At 44.6% G+C, this 19,194-nt stretch overlaps 1 protein-coding gene across 5 annotated transcripts in view; it reads left to right on the plus strand.

Moving 5' to 3' along the window:
- Positions 1–19,194, plus strand: part of ABCC5 (ATP binding cassette subfamily C member 5) — a 95,457-nt gene that overhangs the window by 57,082 nt on the left and 19,181 nt on the right. For 4 of the 5 annotated variants that reach the window (XM_007971941.3, XM_007971940.3, XM_073023413.1 and 1 more), the window contains 8 exons: positions 5,073–5,257; positions 6,337–6,483; positions 6,769–6,898; positions 8,220–8,373; positions 8,464–8,592; positions 10,721–10,907; positions 12,293–12,382; positions 15,630–15,819. In XM_007971941.3, the coding sequence (XP_007970132.1) occupies positions 5,073–5,257; positions 6,337–6,483; positions 6,769–6,898; positions 8,220–8,373; positions 8,464–8,592; positions 10,721–10,907; positions 12,293–12,382; positions 15,630–15,819 (1,212 nt within the window). Of the gene's footprint in view, positions 1–5,072; positions 5,258–6,336; positions 6,484–6,768; positions 6,899–8,219; positions 8,374–8,463; positions 8,593–10,720; positions 10,908–12,292; positions 12,383–12,733; positions 12,810–15,629; positions 15,820–19,194 lie in introns of those variants that run through there. The other variant, XR_012095542.1, reaches the window with a different exon arrangement.

Below are 19,194 nucleotides of genomic sequence, written 5' to 3' on the forward strand. Positions count from 1 at the left end.
CAGAGCAGAGGTGTTCTGGCTCTAAGAATACCCGTGTCCTCAGAAGTGCCCGTGTTAGGACAGTAGACTCATCACCTTGTCCTGACAATATAGCACCAGGATTATGAGTAAGAGTGACAGAGAGGGGTTTTTCCTACTTGGTGTTTCCTGTCCAGAGCCCTTGATCCTGTTTCTTAAGCCCTTTATGTTATCAACAGTAACAAATCTTGAGAGTTAAGGGAAGCTATTTGCAATAATGTGGGCATTTTCACCTTTGAATTTTAAGTTGCATGTCAATTTAAATACACACACACTATATATATGTGTGTGTGTGTGTGTGTGTTTACTGTAGAGATGTAGATATGTGTGGTCTTGTTTTAATCTCTCTGTTACTTCACCTCCTCACCTCACTGTTTTGAACCCAGGGACTTTCTTGGGTTTGCCATTGCTTTGGAGACAGGGCCTGTTGCCACTTCCTTATCCTTAAAACTGCAGGAGGTCAGGCATAGGTGGCTTACACCTGTAGTCCCAGTACTTTGGGAGGCTGAGGTGGGAAGATTGCTTGGGCCCAGGAGTTCAGGACCAGCCTGGACAGCATGGCGAGCCCCACTTCTCTACAAAAAATATAAAAATTAGCCAAGCGTAGTGTTGCATACCTGTAGTCCCACCTACTTGGGAGGCCAAGATGAGCCACTGCACTCCAGCGTGGGGGCCAGGTGAGATCCTGACGAAAAAAAAAGGAAACTGCAGGAGATATTTGGTATCGGGAGTTGATCATTCTGACTTACTGCCTCTTTTATTTCTTTTTTTAAAAGGTATGGGATTTTGAATTCAGATGTGGTTTCTGATACCTTATTGACACACCCCAAAAAACAAACAGCACAGAAGGCTGAGACATTTGTTAGTTTTTACCATAGGCAGTAAAAATCAGAATATCATTAGCAAACATTTGTTCTTCTCTACATAGTCACTAACCTGGCTACTCACAACTCTTAAAGTCCTCGAGGCATGTGTGAGGGAGGCTTATTCCAAGATTTGTAAACATTATTTGGGTAAAGAGGGAAAAGCCAGATACTATGCTTAGTACTTGGGTGAGAGGATCATTAGTAACCCAGACCTCAGCGTCACGCAATATGCACACAGATCTGCATGTAACAGATGTAACATACACACAGATCTGCATGTAACAGATGTGATATACACACAGATCTGCATGAAACTGGTGTGATATACACGTGGATCTGCATGTAACCAATGTGATTTACACACGAATCTGCATGTAACTGATGTGATATACACACAGATCTGCATGTAACTGATGTGATATACACACGGATCTGCATGTAACAGATGTGATAGACACACAGATCTGCATGTAACAAATGTGATACATGGATCTGCATGAAACCGATGTGATTTACACATAGATCTGCATGTAACTGATGTGATATACACACGGATCTGCATGTAACAGATGTGATAGACACACAGATCTGCATGTAACAAATGTGATACATGGATCTGCATGAAACCGATGTGATTTACACACGGATCTGCATGTAACTGGTGTGATATACACATGGATCTGCATGTAACTGATGTGATATACACACGGATCTGCATGTAACAGATGTGATAGACACACAGATCTGCATGTAACAAATGTGATACATGGATCTGCATGAAACCGATGTGATTTACACACGGATCTGCATGTAACTGGTGTGATATACACATGGATCTGCATGTAACAGATGTGATATAAACACAGATCTGCATGTAACAAATGTGATACATGGATCTGCATGAAACCGATGTGATGTACACACGGATCTGCATGAAACCGATGTGATTTACACACAGATCTGCATGGAACCGATGTGATTTACACACGGATCTGCATGTAACAAATGTGATATACACATGGATCTGCATGAAACTTATGTGATATACACACAGATCTGCATGTAACATGATATGCACATGGATCTGCATGCAACAGATGTGATATACACACGGATCTGCATGTAACGTGATACGCACACGGATCTGCATGTAACGTGATATGCACACGGATCTGCATGTAACAGATGTGATATACACACGGATCTGCATGTAACGTGATATGCACACGGATCTGCATGTAACAGATGTGATATACACACGGATATGCATGTAACCGATGTGATATACACACAGATCTGCATGTAACAGATGTGATATACACACGGATATGCATGTAACCGATGTGATATACACACGGATCTGCATGTAACGTGATATGCACACGGATCTGCATGTAACAGATGTGATATACACACGGATATGCATGTAACCGATGTGATATACACGCGAATCTGCATGTAACGTGATATGCACATGGATCTGCATGTAACAGATGTGATATACACACGGATCTGCATGTAACTGATGTGATATACACAAGGATCTGCATGTAACGTGATATGTACACGGATCTGTATGTAACAAATGTGATACACACACGGATCTGCATGAAACTGATATGATTTACACGCGGGTCTGCATGTAACAGATGTGATTTACACACGGACCAGCATGTAACTGATTTGATATACACACGGATCTGTATGTAACCGATGTGATATACACATGGATCTGCATGTAACAGATGTGATATACACACAGATCTGCATGTAACAGTTCTGCAGATGTACTCCCTAAATCTAAAATGAAAGTTCAAAAACAAAACAGAGAAAAGCTTACTGTATAGCTGTTTCTCTTGCAAATGAAAAATTAAATTCTGTGCCCTGTAACTAACTGAATAAACTCTCCTCTAGGCCAACGGTACCCAATGGAACCTGAAAATCTGTTCAGACCATGAAGGCAAGACAATGTTGGATGTGCCTTATTATACTCCCCTGCCTTTAGAGTTCAGGCACACAACTGACCAACATTAACTTTTATACAGAGATCCTAAGATGCTTTAACATTTATATAGAGATCCTAAGACTGACAGAACAGTCTCTTTGTAGCTGTAAGATACCTAATTCCAACCTGACTCTGTTAAAATAATAGAGCATCACATGACAGATAGCAGGGCCCTGGAAGAAATGCATATTTTGAAATGTCCCTGTAAAGCTGTCTGTTGAAGGGGAAATTCTGCATTCTGTAGAGAATCTCTTTCCTTTACTAGGTCTCTCCAGAGGTTCTGACACCTTTGATAGGAGACATTCACATCTATTCTCTCTGAAGTCTGCTACTGGGAGGCTTCATCTACATGACAAGAGCCTTGGCGTCCACACCCTGTCCCCCACCACTCCCTGACTTACTTACCTCAAGCTAATTTCAACTCTTTAGGCCGAGCTTAGCCCTTTCAACCAATTGCCAATCAGAAAAAAATCTGAATTAACCTTTGACCTGTAAGCTGCACCTCCCTGCCCCATGTTGCCCCACCTTTCTGGATCAAACCAATGATTACCCCACTTACATTGATTGATGTCTCATGTCTCCCTAAAATATAAAACCAAGTTGTAATCCAACTGCCTTGGGCCTGTTCTCAGGACCTTCTGAGGCTGCTTCACTGGTCATGATCCTTAACCTTGGCAAAACTAACTCTTAAATTGAGACCCGTCTCAAGATACTTGGCTGGTTTACACTCTGTATTCTCATATTAGCGTCAGGAATCTGACTGCGCCAGGGAAACCCTCAGGAATATATTTGAACCTTTTCTGTCCTCCAGCAGCCAGCCAGTTACTATGTCCTACTGAATTTACTCCCAAAACTCCATCCCACCACCACAACCCTAGTTCAGGCCTTTATCATCTCGTATATACAGTGTTACAGCTGCCTCCTTTTAAACTTGTCTTCCACACTGTCAGCTGCGAGATCTAGTTAAAAACATGAGACCAGCTCGGTGCAGTGGCTCACTCCTGTAATCCCAGCACTTCAGGAGGCTGAGGCAGGTGGATCGCCTGAGGTCAGGGGTTCAAGACCAGCCTAGCCAACATGGTGAAACCCTGTCTCTACTAAAAATACAAAAATTAGCCAGGCGTGGTGGCAGGCACCTGTAATCCCAGCTACTTGGGAGGCTGAGGCAGGAGAATTGCTTGAACCTGGGAAGGTGGAGGTTTCAGTGAGCCAAGATCACGCCACTGCACTCCAGCCTGGGTGACAGAGCGAGACTCCATCTCAAAAAAACAAAAACAAAAAACCAAAAAAACAAAAACCATGAGACAGCCAACTTTTCTGCATAGAGTCTTTCAGTAACCTTCCATTTTCAAAGCTACATTTTCTGATCTTTTTCCTGATAGGGCACACATAGAAAAAGCTCTTTGTGTGGAACACGGGAGGCATGAAAGAGGCTGCTCGCTCCCAGAGCCAGCTGCTCTGGCAATATCGGCCATCCCAGGTCCATCCTAGCCCAACGGAAGTCAGACAAACCTGTCACCCTTTCTCTTGAGAAGTTCTTTGTGGGGCCAAAATTCAAAGCCTTCTGTGACCACAGCCTGCTTAGTCGGCCTCATCTCTTGCCACTCTTTAAGTGCACATCTGTTCCAGCTGTGCCGAATCACTGTGGTTGTGTGTTTTGCTACCCCTGTGCCTGTGCTCATGTTGTTTTCTCTGCCTGCTATCTCTCCTCTCCCCACCTGGTCACCTGTGGGTTACCTTTTGAGAAGCAATACAGAAAGTATTACCTGAAACATGTCTGCCAACCACCCCCACCTAAGCCAAATAGGTCAAGTATACCTCCCAGGGTTTCCCATGCTGCCCTGCATATAGCTCTTATCATCACATTGAGCACATTTTACTATAATTATGTGATTACTGATCTGCCTATCCTACCAGTCTGTGGTAGGTTCCTCAGCCAGGTCCCTAGGGGTGGGGACCTGGTCTTCATCCTGTTTACTGCTCCTGGACTTCGTCCTGGGCCTGGTTCATGGTAGGTGCTCAGTAAATGTTAAATAGATGAATGAATGCTTCTGACAAAGAGGAAATTGAATCTAGAGCCCTGTGAAGCTGCAGGCTCTCCGATTCTGCTGCTCTGCAGGTGACTTAGTTTTGTGGAAATAGTTCTTCCCTTCTGAGTCCATGTTTCTTTTTTCCTTACCTAGGACAGCTCGTGCAGCTGGAAGAGAAAGGGCAGGGTTCAGTGCCCTGGTCAGTATATGGTGTCTACATCCAGGCTGCTGGAGGCCCCTTGGCATTCCTGGTTATTATGGCCCTTTTCATGCTGAATGTAGGCAGCACTGCCTTCAGCACCTGGTGGCTGAGTTACTGGATCAAGCAAGGAAGTGGGGTAAGGTTACTCATAAATCGGAAAGTTCTGTGTCTAAGAATGTGGCTATTTCTCCCTATTCCCTGGCTATTCTTAGGGAAACTGTTCTAGTTTTCACTTAAAAACCATGAAGAGAGATTTTTCCAGGATGAAAAGATGAGTCCCTAATGTAGCCTCACCATAAAGAAAAAAACCCGAGCAACCCACAGGGCAGTAGGGCATGTCAGTAGGACACCTGCAGGCTATCTGCTCTCATCCATTAGATATTAGTCCATTTTTGCACTGCTATAAAGAAATACCCAAGAGTGGGTAATTGATAAAGGAAAGAGGGTTAATTGACTCACAGTTCCACATAACTGGGGAGGCCCCAGGAAACTTACAATCATGGTGGAAGGCAAAGGAGAAGCAGGCACCTTCTTCACAAGGTGGCAGGAGAGAGAGAAGAGAGCATGTGTGTGCAGGAGGACATCTTAAACACTTCTAAAACCGTCAGGTCTCGTGAGAACTCACTGTCACGATGAGAACAGCATGGGGAAACCACCCTATGATCCAGTCACCTCCCACCAGGTCCCTTCCTCAACACCTGGGGATTACAATTCAAGATGAGCTTTGGGTGGTGACGCAAAGCCTAACCATATCACATTAGAATGGTGAGAAAGAGGGCTAGGTGTGGTGGCTCATGTCTGTAATCCCAGCACTTTGGGAGGCCGAGGCAGGCGGATTACTTGGGGCTAGGAGTTCGAGACCAGCATGGCCAACATGACAAACCCCCGTCTGTACTAAAAATACAAAAATTAGCTGGGCATGGTGGTGCACACCTGTAATCCCAGGTACTTGGGAGGCTGAGGCATGAGAATTGCTTAAACTTAGGAGGCAGAGGGTGCAGTGAGCCATGATTGCGCCTCTGCACTCCAGCCTGGGTGACAGAGCGAGACACTGTCTCAAAAAAAAAAAAAAGATAAAGAGGTGGACAAAGCCATGGCCAGGTCTCAGGGTCATTATCCTGTACCCTGCCCTGCCCTTGAGCTGAGAATGGCGCTGAGCAGGGGCTCTTGGCAGTCTTTAGGAGTCTTGTCTCATAGAGCTTTGGCTCCAAACAGAACACCACTGTGACTCGAGGGAATGAGACCTCGGTGAGTGACAGCATGAAGGACAATCCTCGTATGCAGTACTATGCCAGCATCTACGCCCTCTCCATGGCAGTCATGCTGATCCTGAAAGCCATTCGAGGAGTTGTCTTTGTCAAGGTATGCAGTGGTGGGTGGTGTCTGCCCTCCTCCCTGGTGACCTGTGGTCAGGCTTCGGTGTGGCATCCCTCAATTAATGCTGAGTAGGAGAGCTCCCTTAAGCAGGATGGCCCTGGCTGAGATGACTCATATTCCGTTAGCCTTTGCCTTTTCTCACTTGCCACCTGTCCCTCCTGACCCCTCGCACCTCCCCGCTTTGGGAGAGGATGTGCTGTGGAGCGGTTCTTTGGACCAGTAGGAACAGAGCCGTCCTGGGCCCTGACCACTCTGTGCTCTGCTCCTCAGGGCACACTGCGAGCTTCCTCCCGGCTGCATGATGAGCTTTTCCGAAGGATCCTTCGAAGCCCTATGAAGTTTTTTGACACAACCCCCACAGGGAGGATTCTCAACAGGTTTTCCAAAGACATGGATGAAGGTATTTCTCACTGAGCCTTTTTTTTTTAATGCTCTGGAGCTCACTGTGCTTCCAGCCTTCTAGATGATTCTCCAAATGTGCAGATCTGTCTGTCTGTAGATCCTGAGAGCACGGTAGCTGCTGGTGTTTTCACCAGGAACATTGCATCTGCGTTTTCTGTCTTGTTTGACCTGAAAACAAATTCAGTGGTTTGAGTTAGCAGAAAGGCTTTGGACAGACGCATCTGAGATTCTGAAACACACACAGATGTTAAAGCAATGCATTGGTTTCTGGATGTCTACAACCTGGCAGGTTTTCTGGCTGTTGTATGGGCTGTGCCTGCACCAGAACTGAAATACTGTACCCTCACAGTTCAGAGTAACAGTAAAGCCCCTGACATTGATGGAGGGCTTCCTGTGCAGCAAGCAGCGTGCTCAGTGTTTTATGCATGTTATCTTAATCCCTGCAGCAGCCCTGTCTCGTGGGTGTTGTTTCACTCCTTGAATACATGAGAAAGCTGCTATCTGGAAAGGTCAAGGAACTGGCCCAAGATCTACAGCTATTAAGTAACAAAGCTGGAAATTGAGCCCAGATCTTTTGACCCCAAAGCTAATGTTTTTAATTGCTGCACTATAGCTGCCTTCATAGAAGGAGTGTGTTTCAGGCATTGATAGGCCATTGTAAACCCATGGCCAGAGGTAACAAGGAATCAGAACTATCCCTGATATTCGTACTGATGCATAACATGTTCCCATTTCTGCTAAACACACATATGTGTGCTCACACATGAATGGAAAAAAGAAAAAAAGTAAATAATAGCAGCATATCTGGGATTTGCATGAAAATACTTCAGCCAAAAGAAAAAAGGGGGTGTGGTGGGGAGATAGCCAAAAAGAGATGAAAGTTGATTAACTGTTGAAGGGTCTGTGCTCTTCCTTTAACTTTTGTGTATCTTTAAAAATTTTGCAAGACAAAAAATGTCTTAAATGTTAATGGCAGTTCATTGGTATTGGTAAGAATATAGTTTTTGTTTTCTTCTTCACATATTTATATTCCAAATTTTTAAAACAAGCATATGTTACTTTGTAAAGGGGGAAAATGTTTAAACCCATGGGGCAGGAAGCAAACCAAGAAAAGGAGTGGAGTAAGAGGATTTTCTTGAGACCAAAAAAAAAAAAAAAAAATCAGAACATCCAGGTTTCTAAATTTTTCTTTGATCAGACTGTTTAAAGACAACACAAACTTCAGACAGAGATTTTGTGGAACCTCTTTTTGTTTTTTTCCATTTTCAGTTCCATTTTTCCAAACTGTCTGACACTTGCTGCTTTATTGGTTTCTGCAGTTGATGTGCGGCTGCCATTCCAGGCTGAGATGTTCATCCAGAACGTTATCCTGGTGTTCTTCTGCGTGGGAATGATCGCAGGAGTCTTCCCGTGGTTCCTTGTGGCAGTGGGGCCCCTCGTCATCCTCTTTTCAGTCCTGCACATTGTCTCCAGGTAAATAGGAAGCATTCATGTCTGCTGGGGTCACGGAGAAGCCTGAGTTGCTGGGCAGCTGCTGTGACACAGAGCTCATTCTCTCTCCAGGGTCCTGATTCGGGAGCTGAAGCGTCTGGACAATATCACGCAGTCACCTTTCCTCTCCCACATCACGTCCAGCATACAGGGCCTTGCCACCATCCACGCCTACAATAAAGGGCAGGAGTTTCTGCACAGGTTTGTCCTGATGGGGGCTACAGGCCTCAAAAGGGAGTCAGCATCCCAGCATTTGATACATGTCTGGGAGGCTCTTCAAGGCCAGAGATGGGGATTATAAAGCTCATTACCAAGGGTATTCATGATTTAATGGAATAATCTCTGATTAAAATCCAATTGTTTGGTGGGACTCCTTTCTGAGCAAGTGAGAAAACGAAAATACAGATTTGGCCGCGTGTGGTATCACGTGCCTATAGTCAGCTACTCAGGAGGCTGACGCTGGAGGATGGCTTGAGCCCAGGTGTTCAAGTCCAGCCTGGGCAATATAGTGGACCCCATCCCAAAACAAAATACAAAGAAAAAACCCCACAGATTAGGAGTCTATTGACCTTTGGTCCTGAAAAGCTATATTTCATAGAGTTTCGCTTTTTCTTTTAAGTGGTAAAAGGTAGTCATTGACATTTGAGTAGATTTTATTTAAGCATAGAGTATTGTTTATTTGTGAAACTTATATACATTTCATTGTGGAGCTTTGTATTAATAAGAGATTGGAACTAACTTAAATGTTCTTCAATATAAGACAGGTTGAATAAGCTATGGTATATCCAGAGTACTATGTGGCCCTTAAAAAGAATGAGGCAGCTCTATAGGTACTGATAGGGAATGAATATCAGACTGGGTACAGTGGCTCACGCCTGTAATCCCAGCACTTTGGGAGGCTGAGGTTGGTGGATCACCTGAGGTCGGGAGTTTGAGACCAGCCTGGCCAACATGGTGGAACCTTGTCTTTACCAAAAATACAAAAAAATTAACCAGGCGTGGTGGCAGGCGCCTGTAATCCCAGCTCCTTGGGAGGCTGAGGCAGGAGAATCACTTGAATCTGGGAGGCAGAGGTTTCAGTGAGACCAGACGTCGCCACTGCACTCCAGCCTGGGCGACAAGAGCGAGACTCTGTCTCAAAAAAATAAAAATAAAAATTTAGAATATCTCTGAAAGGATTTTTAAAAACCTGTTAGTTGCCACTGGAAGGGAGAACTGGGTAGCTGGAAGATGGGAAGGAGACAGACTTGACTTTTCCTGATGAACCTTTTGTAACTTTTAAATTTTCTATTCTGTATATATGTCGCCTATTGCAAAAGTTAGGTAACTATTTTTAGAGAGAAAATTTAGAATAGAACGTTTAGAAAAAAATATTTTCAAAATGTTAAATGACTCAGAAAAATAATTCCTAAACTTTAAGCGGAAAGTGAAATGTACCAAATACATACATGTGTATATACCTACACACAGTAAATGTAAGTGCATTGAAAAAAACTGCTGGGAGGAAATGCAACAGAATATCAACTCTGGTTTTAACAAGGTGATGAGATTATTGGAATTTTACATCTTCCTATTTTTATTGCATTTTCTAAATTTTCTCTAAAGATTACACATTTTATTGGAAAGAGGAAAAGTGATTTTTCAAAGCAAAGCACATCTGCACAGCAGAACTTCCTGCTCTGGAGTTCTAGTTGTACATCGTGCACTGAGCCTTCAGAGGGGTCTGGTCTGCTCTCTGGGACCCCTACTGATGGCCATGCCATGCTCCTTCAGTAGCAGTCAAGGTTGCCTGAGTCCCTTTTGCTGTGGTTTAGCTCGCTTCTCCTGGTGCTTGGCTCCACAGCTGGGGAACAAGTGCCATTCTGCACAGTGGTGGTGTGAGCACACACTTACGGTGTTCCCATATTCACTCTGAGTTTCTTTTCCCTGGTCTTGAACCATTTCTGCTGTTGGAGTTTGTAACCTTTCTTTCTTTCAGAAAATGCCCTCTCAGCTAAGACATTTTTCTAAACTGTGACACAAGCCTCTTTTTTCAGTCTTTTCCCATGCTTACTCTGTGCTGAGGTAGATGTTTTTCCCTAACATCTTTAATAGGATTTTTTTTTTAAAGAGTAACTAAGATTAGAAAAACTTAATGTCCTCCTGTGCATGTGGCCCAGAATACCTCCAGAATTCCTAGAATACCCTCCTTGAGTTTCCAGGGCATTCTCTTAGTTAGCAACAGGACGTATGTAAACATGTGCCCTCCATCCTGTGATCACTGAAGCTTTGACCGTGTGCGGGGTTGTGTGGTACTTTCTTTGCTCATTAGGTGTTGTCTTTCTCACAGGTACCAGGAGCTGCTGGATGACAACCAGGCTCCTTTTTTCTTGTTTACGTGTGCGATGCGGTGGCTGGCTGTGCGGCTGGACCTCATCAGCATCGCCCTCATCACCACCACGGGGCTGATGATCGTTCTCATGCATGGGCAGATTCCCCCAGCCTATGCGGGTCTCGCCATCTCTTATGCTGTCCAGGTCAGTCTCTGGGATAGGAGCGCCATCCTTGCTTGTTTGAGTCCTTCCTGTGCTGACGTAAAAGAGGCATGATTGATGGAGGCTCCACCCTGAGCCGTTATTTCACCTCTGGACCCCTAGAGTTGCTTGTGGTCTGATTTAACAGTAACAATCTGGATTTGACTGGGGCAGGTAGGGATAGGAGAGAGGTAAGTGTGGAATCCAGGAATAAAGGAATTGAACTCTGTTGCATGTGTGGAAGAAATAGTTGCTATTTTCTTCAAAAAGAAATATGATCTTGAAAATAGTTTCTTACTTGTGGGTTTCTATGTTCACCACCATTTTCATCTCTGGCCTCTTTCTAGGCTTCTAAGAAATATTATAGACTCAATGTGCTTCTTATATGCATTTTCTTTTCAGGGACCTGATTTTCCCAATACTGTTATATACATAAACCCTTCTGGCCCCTAGGGATGATTGAGGGTCTTCAAATAGCTCAGAGAATAGTTGAGAACTTGATCACTGACTAGATATTTTAAGATGTTGAGTAATTATTATTACTCTCTAATGATATTGGAATTGTGTTTTTAAGGAGTCTATATTTTAGAGAGGTACAAGCTGAAATATTTGTGGATGAAATAAGCTATCTGTGATTTGCTTCCAAATAATATGGGGGGTGGGGGTAGGAATGGAAGGGAATACAGATGAAACAATATTGGCTCTAAGTTGATCATTTTTACAGTAGAGTTTTGATACCTGGGAGTTCATTATACTACTCTTTCTACTCTTGTGTGTTTGACATTTTTCTGTGTCGAAAAGATAAAAATAAGTAAGTAGTAAAAGGAACCCCAGAGATATATGTCTTCACAGATACCCCAAGATGTCCAGCCACATTTTGCAATTTATTTGACAATTGGTTGGGGAAGACAGTGCGTTATATAGACTGTTTTTAGACTCCCCAGTCTGTGGAGCACAGGGGCTCCAGATTCACTCATTTGCCAGCATTATGTATCTGATTTGACTTTCCTGGAAGCATTCTTACTAGTTGCTCATAGGTTGATATCTCCATTTGTTGTGACTCCCACAAACGGGCTCAGATACAAGTAGGAAGTCCGGAAGTGAATCAGCTGCAGATATGTGTTACTGAAATGTAAAGATGAATAGAAAGCCTTTGGGTACAAGAAAGTGGTTCCAGCAGCACCATAATACTGCCCGCATTCACTGAGCATTGCAGTTGATGGGGTAACAGGTATGTCTTCAAAGCTAAGAGAACGACTAGGTCCCTAAGACCAGCTGCTGCATGTGCTCAGTTCTTAGTGATCCTATAGATGAAGGAAGTTCTCCAGCATTGGCCTGCCACATATTGAAAATGAATTATCTCTTTGATTGTTGTTTTCCATTATCAGTTAACGGGGCTGTTCCAGTTTACGGTCAGACTGGCATCCGAGACAGAAGCTCGATTCACCTCGGTGGAGAGGATCAATCACTACATTAAGGTCAGAGTCAGACTGCTGTGGGCCTTTTACCGTGATCTGACTCCTCCTGGAGTCGGTTTACCCTTTGCTACCTCAGCTGGGTGTACAAGGAGGAGGCTTGTGTTCTCTGCGTATCTAATCCCACAGAATCTCCAGCAGTCTCTCCACCGTGCTTGGAATAGGGAAGAGATTACCATAAGAGTTTCTAAGTATATTTGTAATTTATGTCGAGTTGAGAACTTCATTGGCTAACTTCCAGAACGTTCAGAATCTTGTCAGTTCAGCTTAACTGACTAATGGAGCATTTTCCTTGCACTGTTTAAAACCATGTATTGTTTTAATTCTTACTGTAGTCCAATTGTTCTTAATCAGGATGGCCATCAGGATCCCTGAGCTTTTGACAGGACAAACGTGGCCTCAACTCTGGATTCTGTTGCAGTGAATTGGGGTAGGACCCAGGCTTCTATAGTTTGAAAAACTCTAGCTAATTCTAAACTGCTCTCCCAGCTTACAAACAAGTAAATTTAATTGATACTGAGAGTATCCAGCTCTTCCCACTTTTCCCCAGGAATCCCTTCTGTCTCGCCGTGGGTGGCAGGCATCTTGCTGCTGTCCTAATTGGAACTCAAGGCAATTTCCTACAGGGGTGTCTTAGTCCATTTCACACTGCTATAAAGAACTACCTGAGACTGGGTAATTTATGAAGAAAAGAGGTTTAAGTCACTCACAGTTCCGCAGGCTTAACAGGAAGCATGGCTGGGAGGCCTCAGGAAACTTACAATCATAGCGAAATGTGAAGGGGAAACAAGCATATCTTCCCATGGCAAAGCAGGAGAGAGAGAGAGAAGGTGGAAGTGCTACACACTTTCAAACAACCAGATCTCCTGAGAATTCATTATCATGAGAACAGCAAGGGGGAAATCTGCCCCCCGATTCAGTCATCTGCCACCAGGCCCCTCCCCTGACACATGAGGATTATTATACAATTCAAGATGAGATTTAGGTGGGGACACAGAGCCAAACCATATCAAGGGGTGTTCAATCATTTGGCTTCCCAGGGTCACACTGGAAGAAGACTTGTCTTAGGCCACACATAAAATAATACTGATGATAGCTGATGAGCTTAAAAACAAAATTGCAAAAAAAGTCTCATAATGTGTTAAGAAAGTTTACACATTTGTGTTAGGCCACATTCAAAGCTGTCCTGGGCTACGTGTAGCCCAAGGGCCGCAGACTAGACAAATTTGCTTATAAAGAAGCAGCATTGTAAGTAGTTAGATTCTCAAATTGAACTCAATTCTTAAGAGTTATCTATTTTATTGAACTGCTGTGAGACTTTACAAGCATCTGTGTCATTGTTTATATGTGAAGAGTATATTCTGAGTTCCCAACACTTGACTTTGAAACATAGTTTTGAAAAATTAACTTTTTTCTTTTTTTCTTTTTTTTTTTTTTTTTTTTTTGAGAGAGGGTCTTATTTTGTCGCTCAGGCTTGAGTGCAGTGGCGTGAATACGGCTCAGTCCAGCCTCTATCTCCCAGACTCAAGTGATCCTCCCACCTCAGCCCCCTAAGTAGCTGGAACTACAGGCATGCACCGCTAGGCCCAGCTCATTTTTGTATTTTTTGTAGAGATGGGTTTTGCCACGTTGCCCAGGCTGGTCTCAAACTCCTGGGCTCAAGCGATCTGCCTCTGCCTCCACCTCCCAAAATGCTGGGATTATAGAAGCCATAGTGTCTGGTCTGAAAAATTACTCTTTCACTTGGGAACTGAGTGTATGTAAACTGAATTTTCTCATAGAGATGTGTTTCACTGATTTGCTTTGACAGTGAACCTCCTTAGTGGTGGAATATTTCTTAAGCTTACAAATGAGTAACTTTCTTATTCTCAGAAAGGATGGCAGGTGGCTGCCCAGTGTATCTAGTAATAGCTCTTCTTTAATATTTAGAAATGAGCCTCTTTGCACGCTGTCCTGGTATGTAGATGACCTGTGTATGTACATATGTGCAGTGTTTGAGTTAAATGTTAGGGTTGGTGAGAGCCTCATGCTGGAGAGGTCAGGATTACGGTCAGTGGTGGTACAAAGTGGACTCTGCTGAAACCGGCCACATTTCAGAGGCCTGCCCTCCCACTGACTGTCCCAACACAGAGTCCTTCCAGCTTGGAGTTTTGGACTTCAGGCTTAAGCCCCCAGAATGCTACAGTCTTTGACCCTTACTTCCCCCATAAGGCTATATACTCCATGGACAATTGCCAGAGAGTTTTTTTGTTTTGTTTTGTTTTGTTTTTTTTTTTTTTGAGACGGAGTCTCGCTCTGTCGCCCAGACTGGAGTGCAGTGGCCAGATCTCAGCTCACTGCAACCTCCGCCTCCCGGGTTTATGCTATTCTCCTGCCTCAGCCTCCTGAGTAGCTGGGACTACAGGCGCCCGCCACCTCGCCCGGCTAGTTTTTTGTATTTTTTAGTAGAGACGAGGTTTCACCAGGTTAGCCAGGATGGTCTCGATCTCCTGACCTTGTGATCCGCCCGTCTCGGCCTCCCAAAGTGCTGGGATTACAGGCTTGAGCCACCGCGCCCGGCCGCCAGAGAGTTTTAAAAGATCATGAAATACGATTGCTGATGACAAAAATTACCCAAGCAGTTATATCACAGCATTTTGAGCTGGAATAGATTCTCAAGATCATCTAATCCAGTCTCCACAACTTGCAGATAAGAAACTACGATGCAGGAGAAGTGGTGATCTGTCCAAGTCACACAGTGGCAAAATTAGAATTAGAGTCTGTGTCTCCTGGATTGACCAAGATGTGCCAGAATGCCAGGATCCAATTAGATGTTCAGTAAATATTAGTTTTCTTCCACCGGATTTAAGCCATTGGTTATCAAATGGTAGAATCCTATCTCAAAGAATTTCAGTAAAAACTGCCATGGTGGCGTGGCGGAAGGCCTCGTGTCTGCCTGTGTCGGTTTTCCCTTGGCCCCCAAGGCAGCTTTGTGGAAGAATTCCTTGAGACAAAAGGTAGTCCAAACACCACTTCCCTCCCCAGGCTGCCGCTAGTAGCCATAACACTTAGTAGCCATTGTGCTCTGTCTCTGTCTAGTTTAGTGATAATAAGCATTTACTGCCAAGGGATTCTTTCCTAGCAAGGTGACAGGGTGGCAGCTACCTCGGTGTGGCTACTATGGTTGTCCTGGTTTTATTTCTCTGTGACAAAGCCTGCAGCTTCCCAAGAATCTGTGGTCAGTCTGAACCGGCCACTCCTGTCTCCCCAGACTCTCTCCTTGGAAGCACCTGCCAGAATTAAGAACAAGGCTCCCTCCCCTGACTGGCCCCAGGAGGGAGAGGTGACCTTCGAGAATGCAGAGATGAGGTACCGAGAAAACCTCCCTCTCGTCCTGAAGAAAGTATCCTTCACGATCAAACCTAAAGAGAAGATTGGCATTGTGGGGCGGACAGGATCCGGTAAGGATGTGCAAAGCCTTCTTTGAATCCATTGGAACGTAGCAGTTTATGAAATACCACTTTCATCCCTTTAAACCAGATCCTTGTTTGTTTGATAAGCGATTAGTGTCTCAGCCCCCACCGAAACCAATTTTCTAGGTTTATTGTTGACCCCGCTTTGTTGACATTGAGTGCTGTTCCCAGTCATAAATATGCACATTCTCAATGCAGAACACTGGGGCACACAGCCAAGTACGAAAGAGGAGCAGCACCCACAACTCTGCCACCCAGAGAGAAGCACTGGTAACATTTTGGTATCTTGTTAGGCGTCCTCTAGTAATATGTAGGTTTACAAAAATGAGGTCATTGACACATGCTGTTTCATGACCTTCTTTTAAAACTGTCAGGAGGCCAGGTGCAGTGGCTCACGCCTGTAATCCCAGCACTTTGGAAAGGCGAGGCGGGTGGATCACCTGAGGAGTTCAACACCAGCCAGAACAACATGGTGAAACCCTGTCTCTACTAAAAGTCCAAAATTAGTCAGGTGTGGTGGCGCATGCCTGTAATCCCAGCTACTCAAGAGGCTGAGGTAGGAGATTGCTTGAACCCGGGAGGCAGAGGTTGCAGTGAGCCAAGATCATGCCACTACACTCCAGCCTGGATGACAGAGCGAGACTCCGTCTCAAAAAAAAAAAAAAAAAAAAGGAAAGAAATGTGTAAGTGTAGATCCTTTAGATTTCTAGGGTCGGGACTTGAGTAATTTACTTCTTTTTTTTTTTGAGACGAAGTCTCACTCTGTCGCTAGGCTGGAGTGCAGTGGAGCGATCTCGGCTCACTGCAACCTCCACCTCCCAGGTTCAAGCGATTCTCCTGTCTCAACCTCTCGAGTAGCTGGGACTACAGGCACACCAGCTAATTTTTTTGTATTTTTAGTAGAGACGGGGTTTCACCATGTTGGCCAGGATGACCTCATGATCCACCCGCCTTGGCCTCCCAAAGTGCTGGGATTACAGGTGTGAGCCATCGCACCTGGCCCCTTTTTTCTCACTTTCATTCCTGAATAGCATTTCAAGGATTGAACTTGTCTTCTTTTACTGCCTTTTTATCCTTGTATAAGAGGTCTTTGATTCAGTTTTCATTAACTTTCTAGGCTGTATGCTTCTTTGGCATCAAAACTCTTCCAGCTTTTTACCTTGCCATTAAAAAAAAAAAAGAAAAGAAAGAAAAACGCTTTTATCTTTTCTGGCCAATTTATTTTAAAGAACTTTCTAAGGAAGAAAAGAAAAAAGCCATTTCCTCCTCTCTGTTTGAGGGAATGACTTCATGTCAAAACAAGACATTGCTCCAGGTCTTTCATGCTGGAAGGGAATCTTCAGCCAAGCAGAGTGGCTGTCCCCAAGCCTTTTTACTGTTCTCTGCCTTGAGCCCCTCTGCTGCATTGGTTCCCGGGGGTACACGGCTCCCCTGAAAGCTGACCGATGTCCCTTGTTATGATTTCCCTTTAACACAGGTGAGACAGGCAAAACAGGCACCACAACTTCATTAAACAGTAGTTAGTGTCAGAAAAGAAATAAACAAGAAAAAGAACATAGCAGCCGGGTGTGGTGGTTCACACCTGTAATCCTAGCCCTCTGGGAGGCCAAGGTGGGTGGATCACCTGAGGTGTCAGGAGTTTAAGACCAACCTGGCCAACATGGTGAAACCCCATCTCTACTAAACATACAGAAAGTTAGCCGGGCGTGGTGGACATCTGTAATTCTAGCTACTCGGGAGGCTGAAGCAGGAGAATCTCTTGAACCTGGGAGGTAGAGGTTGCAGTGAGCTGACATTGCACCACTGCCCTCCAGCCTGGGCAACGAGTGAAACTCCATCTCAAAAAAAAGCCTGATTTACACTCTGTCTTAACAGAGCTTCTTCCAAGTTTCACGGGAAACTTGGAAACTCTTCTGTGGTCATTCATGTCAGTCGAGGACTTCACTGCCTTTCTTACCAGCACATTCCATCAGTGCAAAGATGGTCAGATTCAGAGGACTCTAAAGTCTTCCAGTCCAGGTGGTCCAAATCTACGTGCCTTTTGTTAAAGTGGAACAACTTGACCCATTGCTTCGAGCACCATTCCTTCCTTGGCTTAGATTTTTTTTAAAAATTATTTATTTATTTAGAGACGGAGTTTCGCTCTTGTCTTGTTGCCCAGGCTGGAGCGCAGTGGCGTGATCTCGGCTCACTGCAACCTCTGCCTCCTGGGTTCAAGTGATTCTCCTGCCTCAGCCTCCCTAGTAGCTGAGATTACAGGTGCCCGCCACCACGCCCAGCTAATTTTTTGTATTTTTAGTAGAGACAGGGTTTCACTATGCTGGCCAGGCTGGTCTCAAACTCCTGACCTCAGGTGATCCACCCACCTCGGCCTCCCAAAGTGTTGGGATTACAGGCGTGAGCCACTGCACCTGGCTCCCTTAGCTTAGCTCTTAAAGCACTGCCTTGGCCCAGAGCGGGTGTCTCCCTCCCCTTCTTCTATCTGGGAAAGGGGCCAGGAACTGAATCCCCCAACTCTGAACAGAATCATTCTTTTCTTTTCTTTTTTTTTTTTTTTTTTGAGAGACAGAGTCTCGCTCTGTCGCCCAGGCTAGCGTGCAGTGGTGTGATCTCAGCTCTGGAGTAGCTGGGATTACAGGCACATGCCACCATGCCCAGCTAATTTTTTTTTTTTTTTTAAAGTAGAGACCGGGTTTTGCCAAGTTTGCCAGGCTAGTCTCAAACTCCTGGCCTCAAGTGATCCATCCACCTTGGCCTCCCAAAGTGCTGGGATTACAGTGAACCACTGCGCCCACCGGCCTGGAGTCATTCATTTCTAGGAGAAGAACTATGCTGCTAGACAAACCAAGTTTCCTAACTTGTTTCTGGTAGAAACATGTGGGGATTATTGCATTAGGAAGATGGGTCCTAATACAGCTTTTTCCAAGTTCCTGGGCGTTACTTCTTCCAAACTTTATGGGTGTTTTCAGGCTCCCATTAGGCTGTAAGACAGAGGTATGCCCAGGGGACAGATCCCGACAGTAGGGTTGTGGCTGTAGACACTGGGGCAAGGTGGGCTGTTTGTGCCCTCCATGAGTGCTGAAGAGACAGCGTCATGGTGATCTCGATGAGGCCCTCATGAGAGGTCTTTTATGACACGGAGGCAAAAGAAGGGTAGGAGGGTCAAGAACCAGGCATTCGGCCAAGGAAAATGATTCAACAGCTAAAACACTGTAGTTCTAAATCTAAACCATGGAACCAAGTTGCAGAAAGGTAGACAGGACTATGGCAAACTTATTTTCTTTTTGGCACTATAGAGAGAGCACCTTTTAAATGTTTATATCCTTTGACATAGTAGTTTCAGATTCTTTCCCAAGGAAATCG

This window comes from Chlorocebus sabaeus, chromosome 15 (assembly GCF_047675955.1).
Source record: "Chlorocebus sabaeus isolate Y175 chromosome 15, mChlSab1.0.hap1, whole genome shotgun sequence".
NCBI classification, from domain to species: Eukaryota; Metazoa; Chordata; class Mammalia; order Primates; family Cercopithecidae; genus Chlorocebus; species Chlorocebus sabaeus.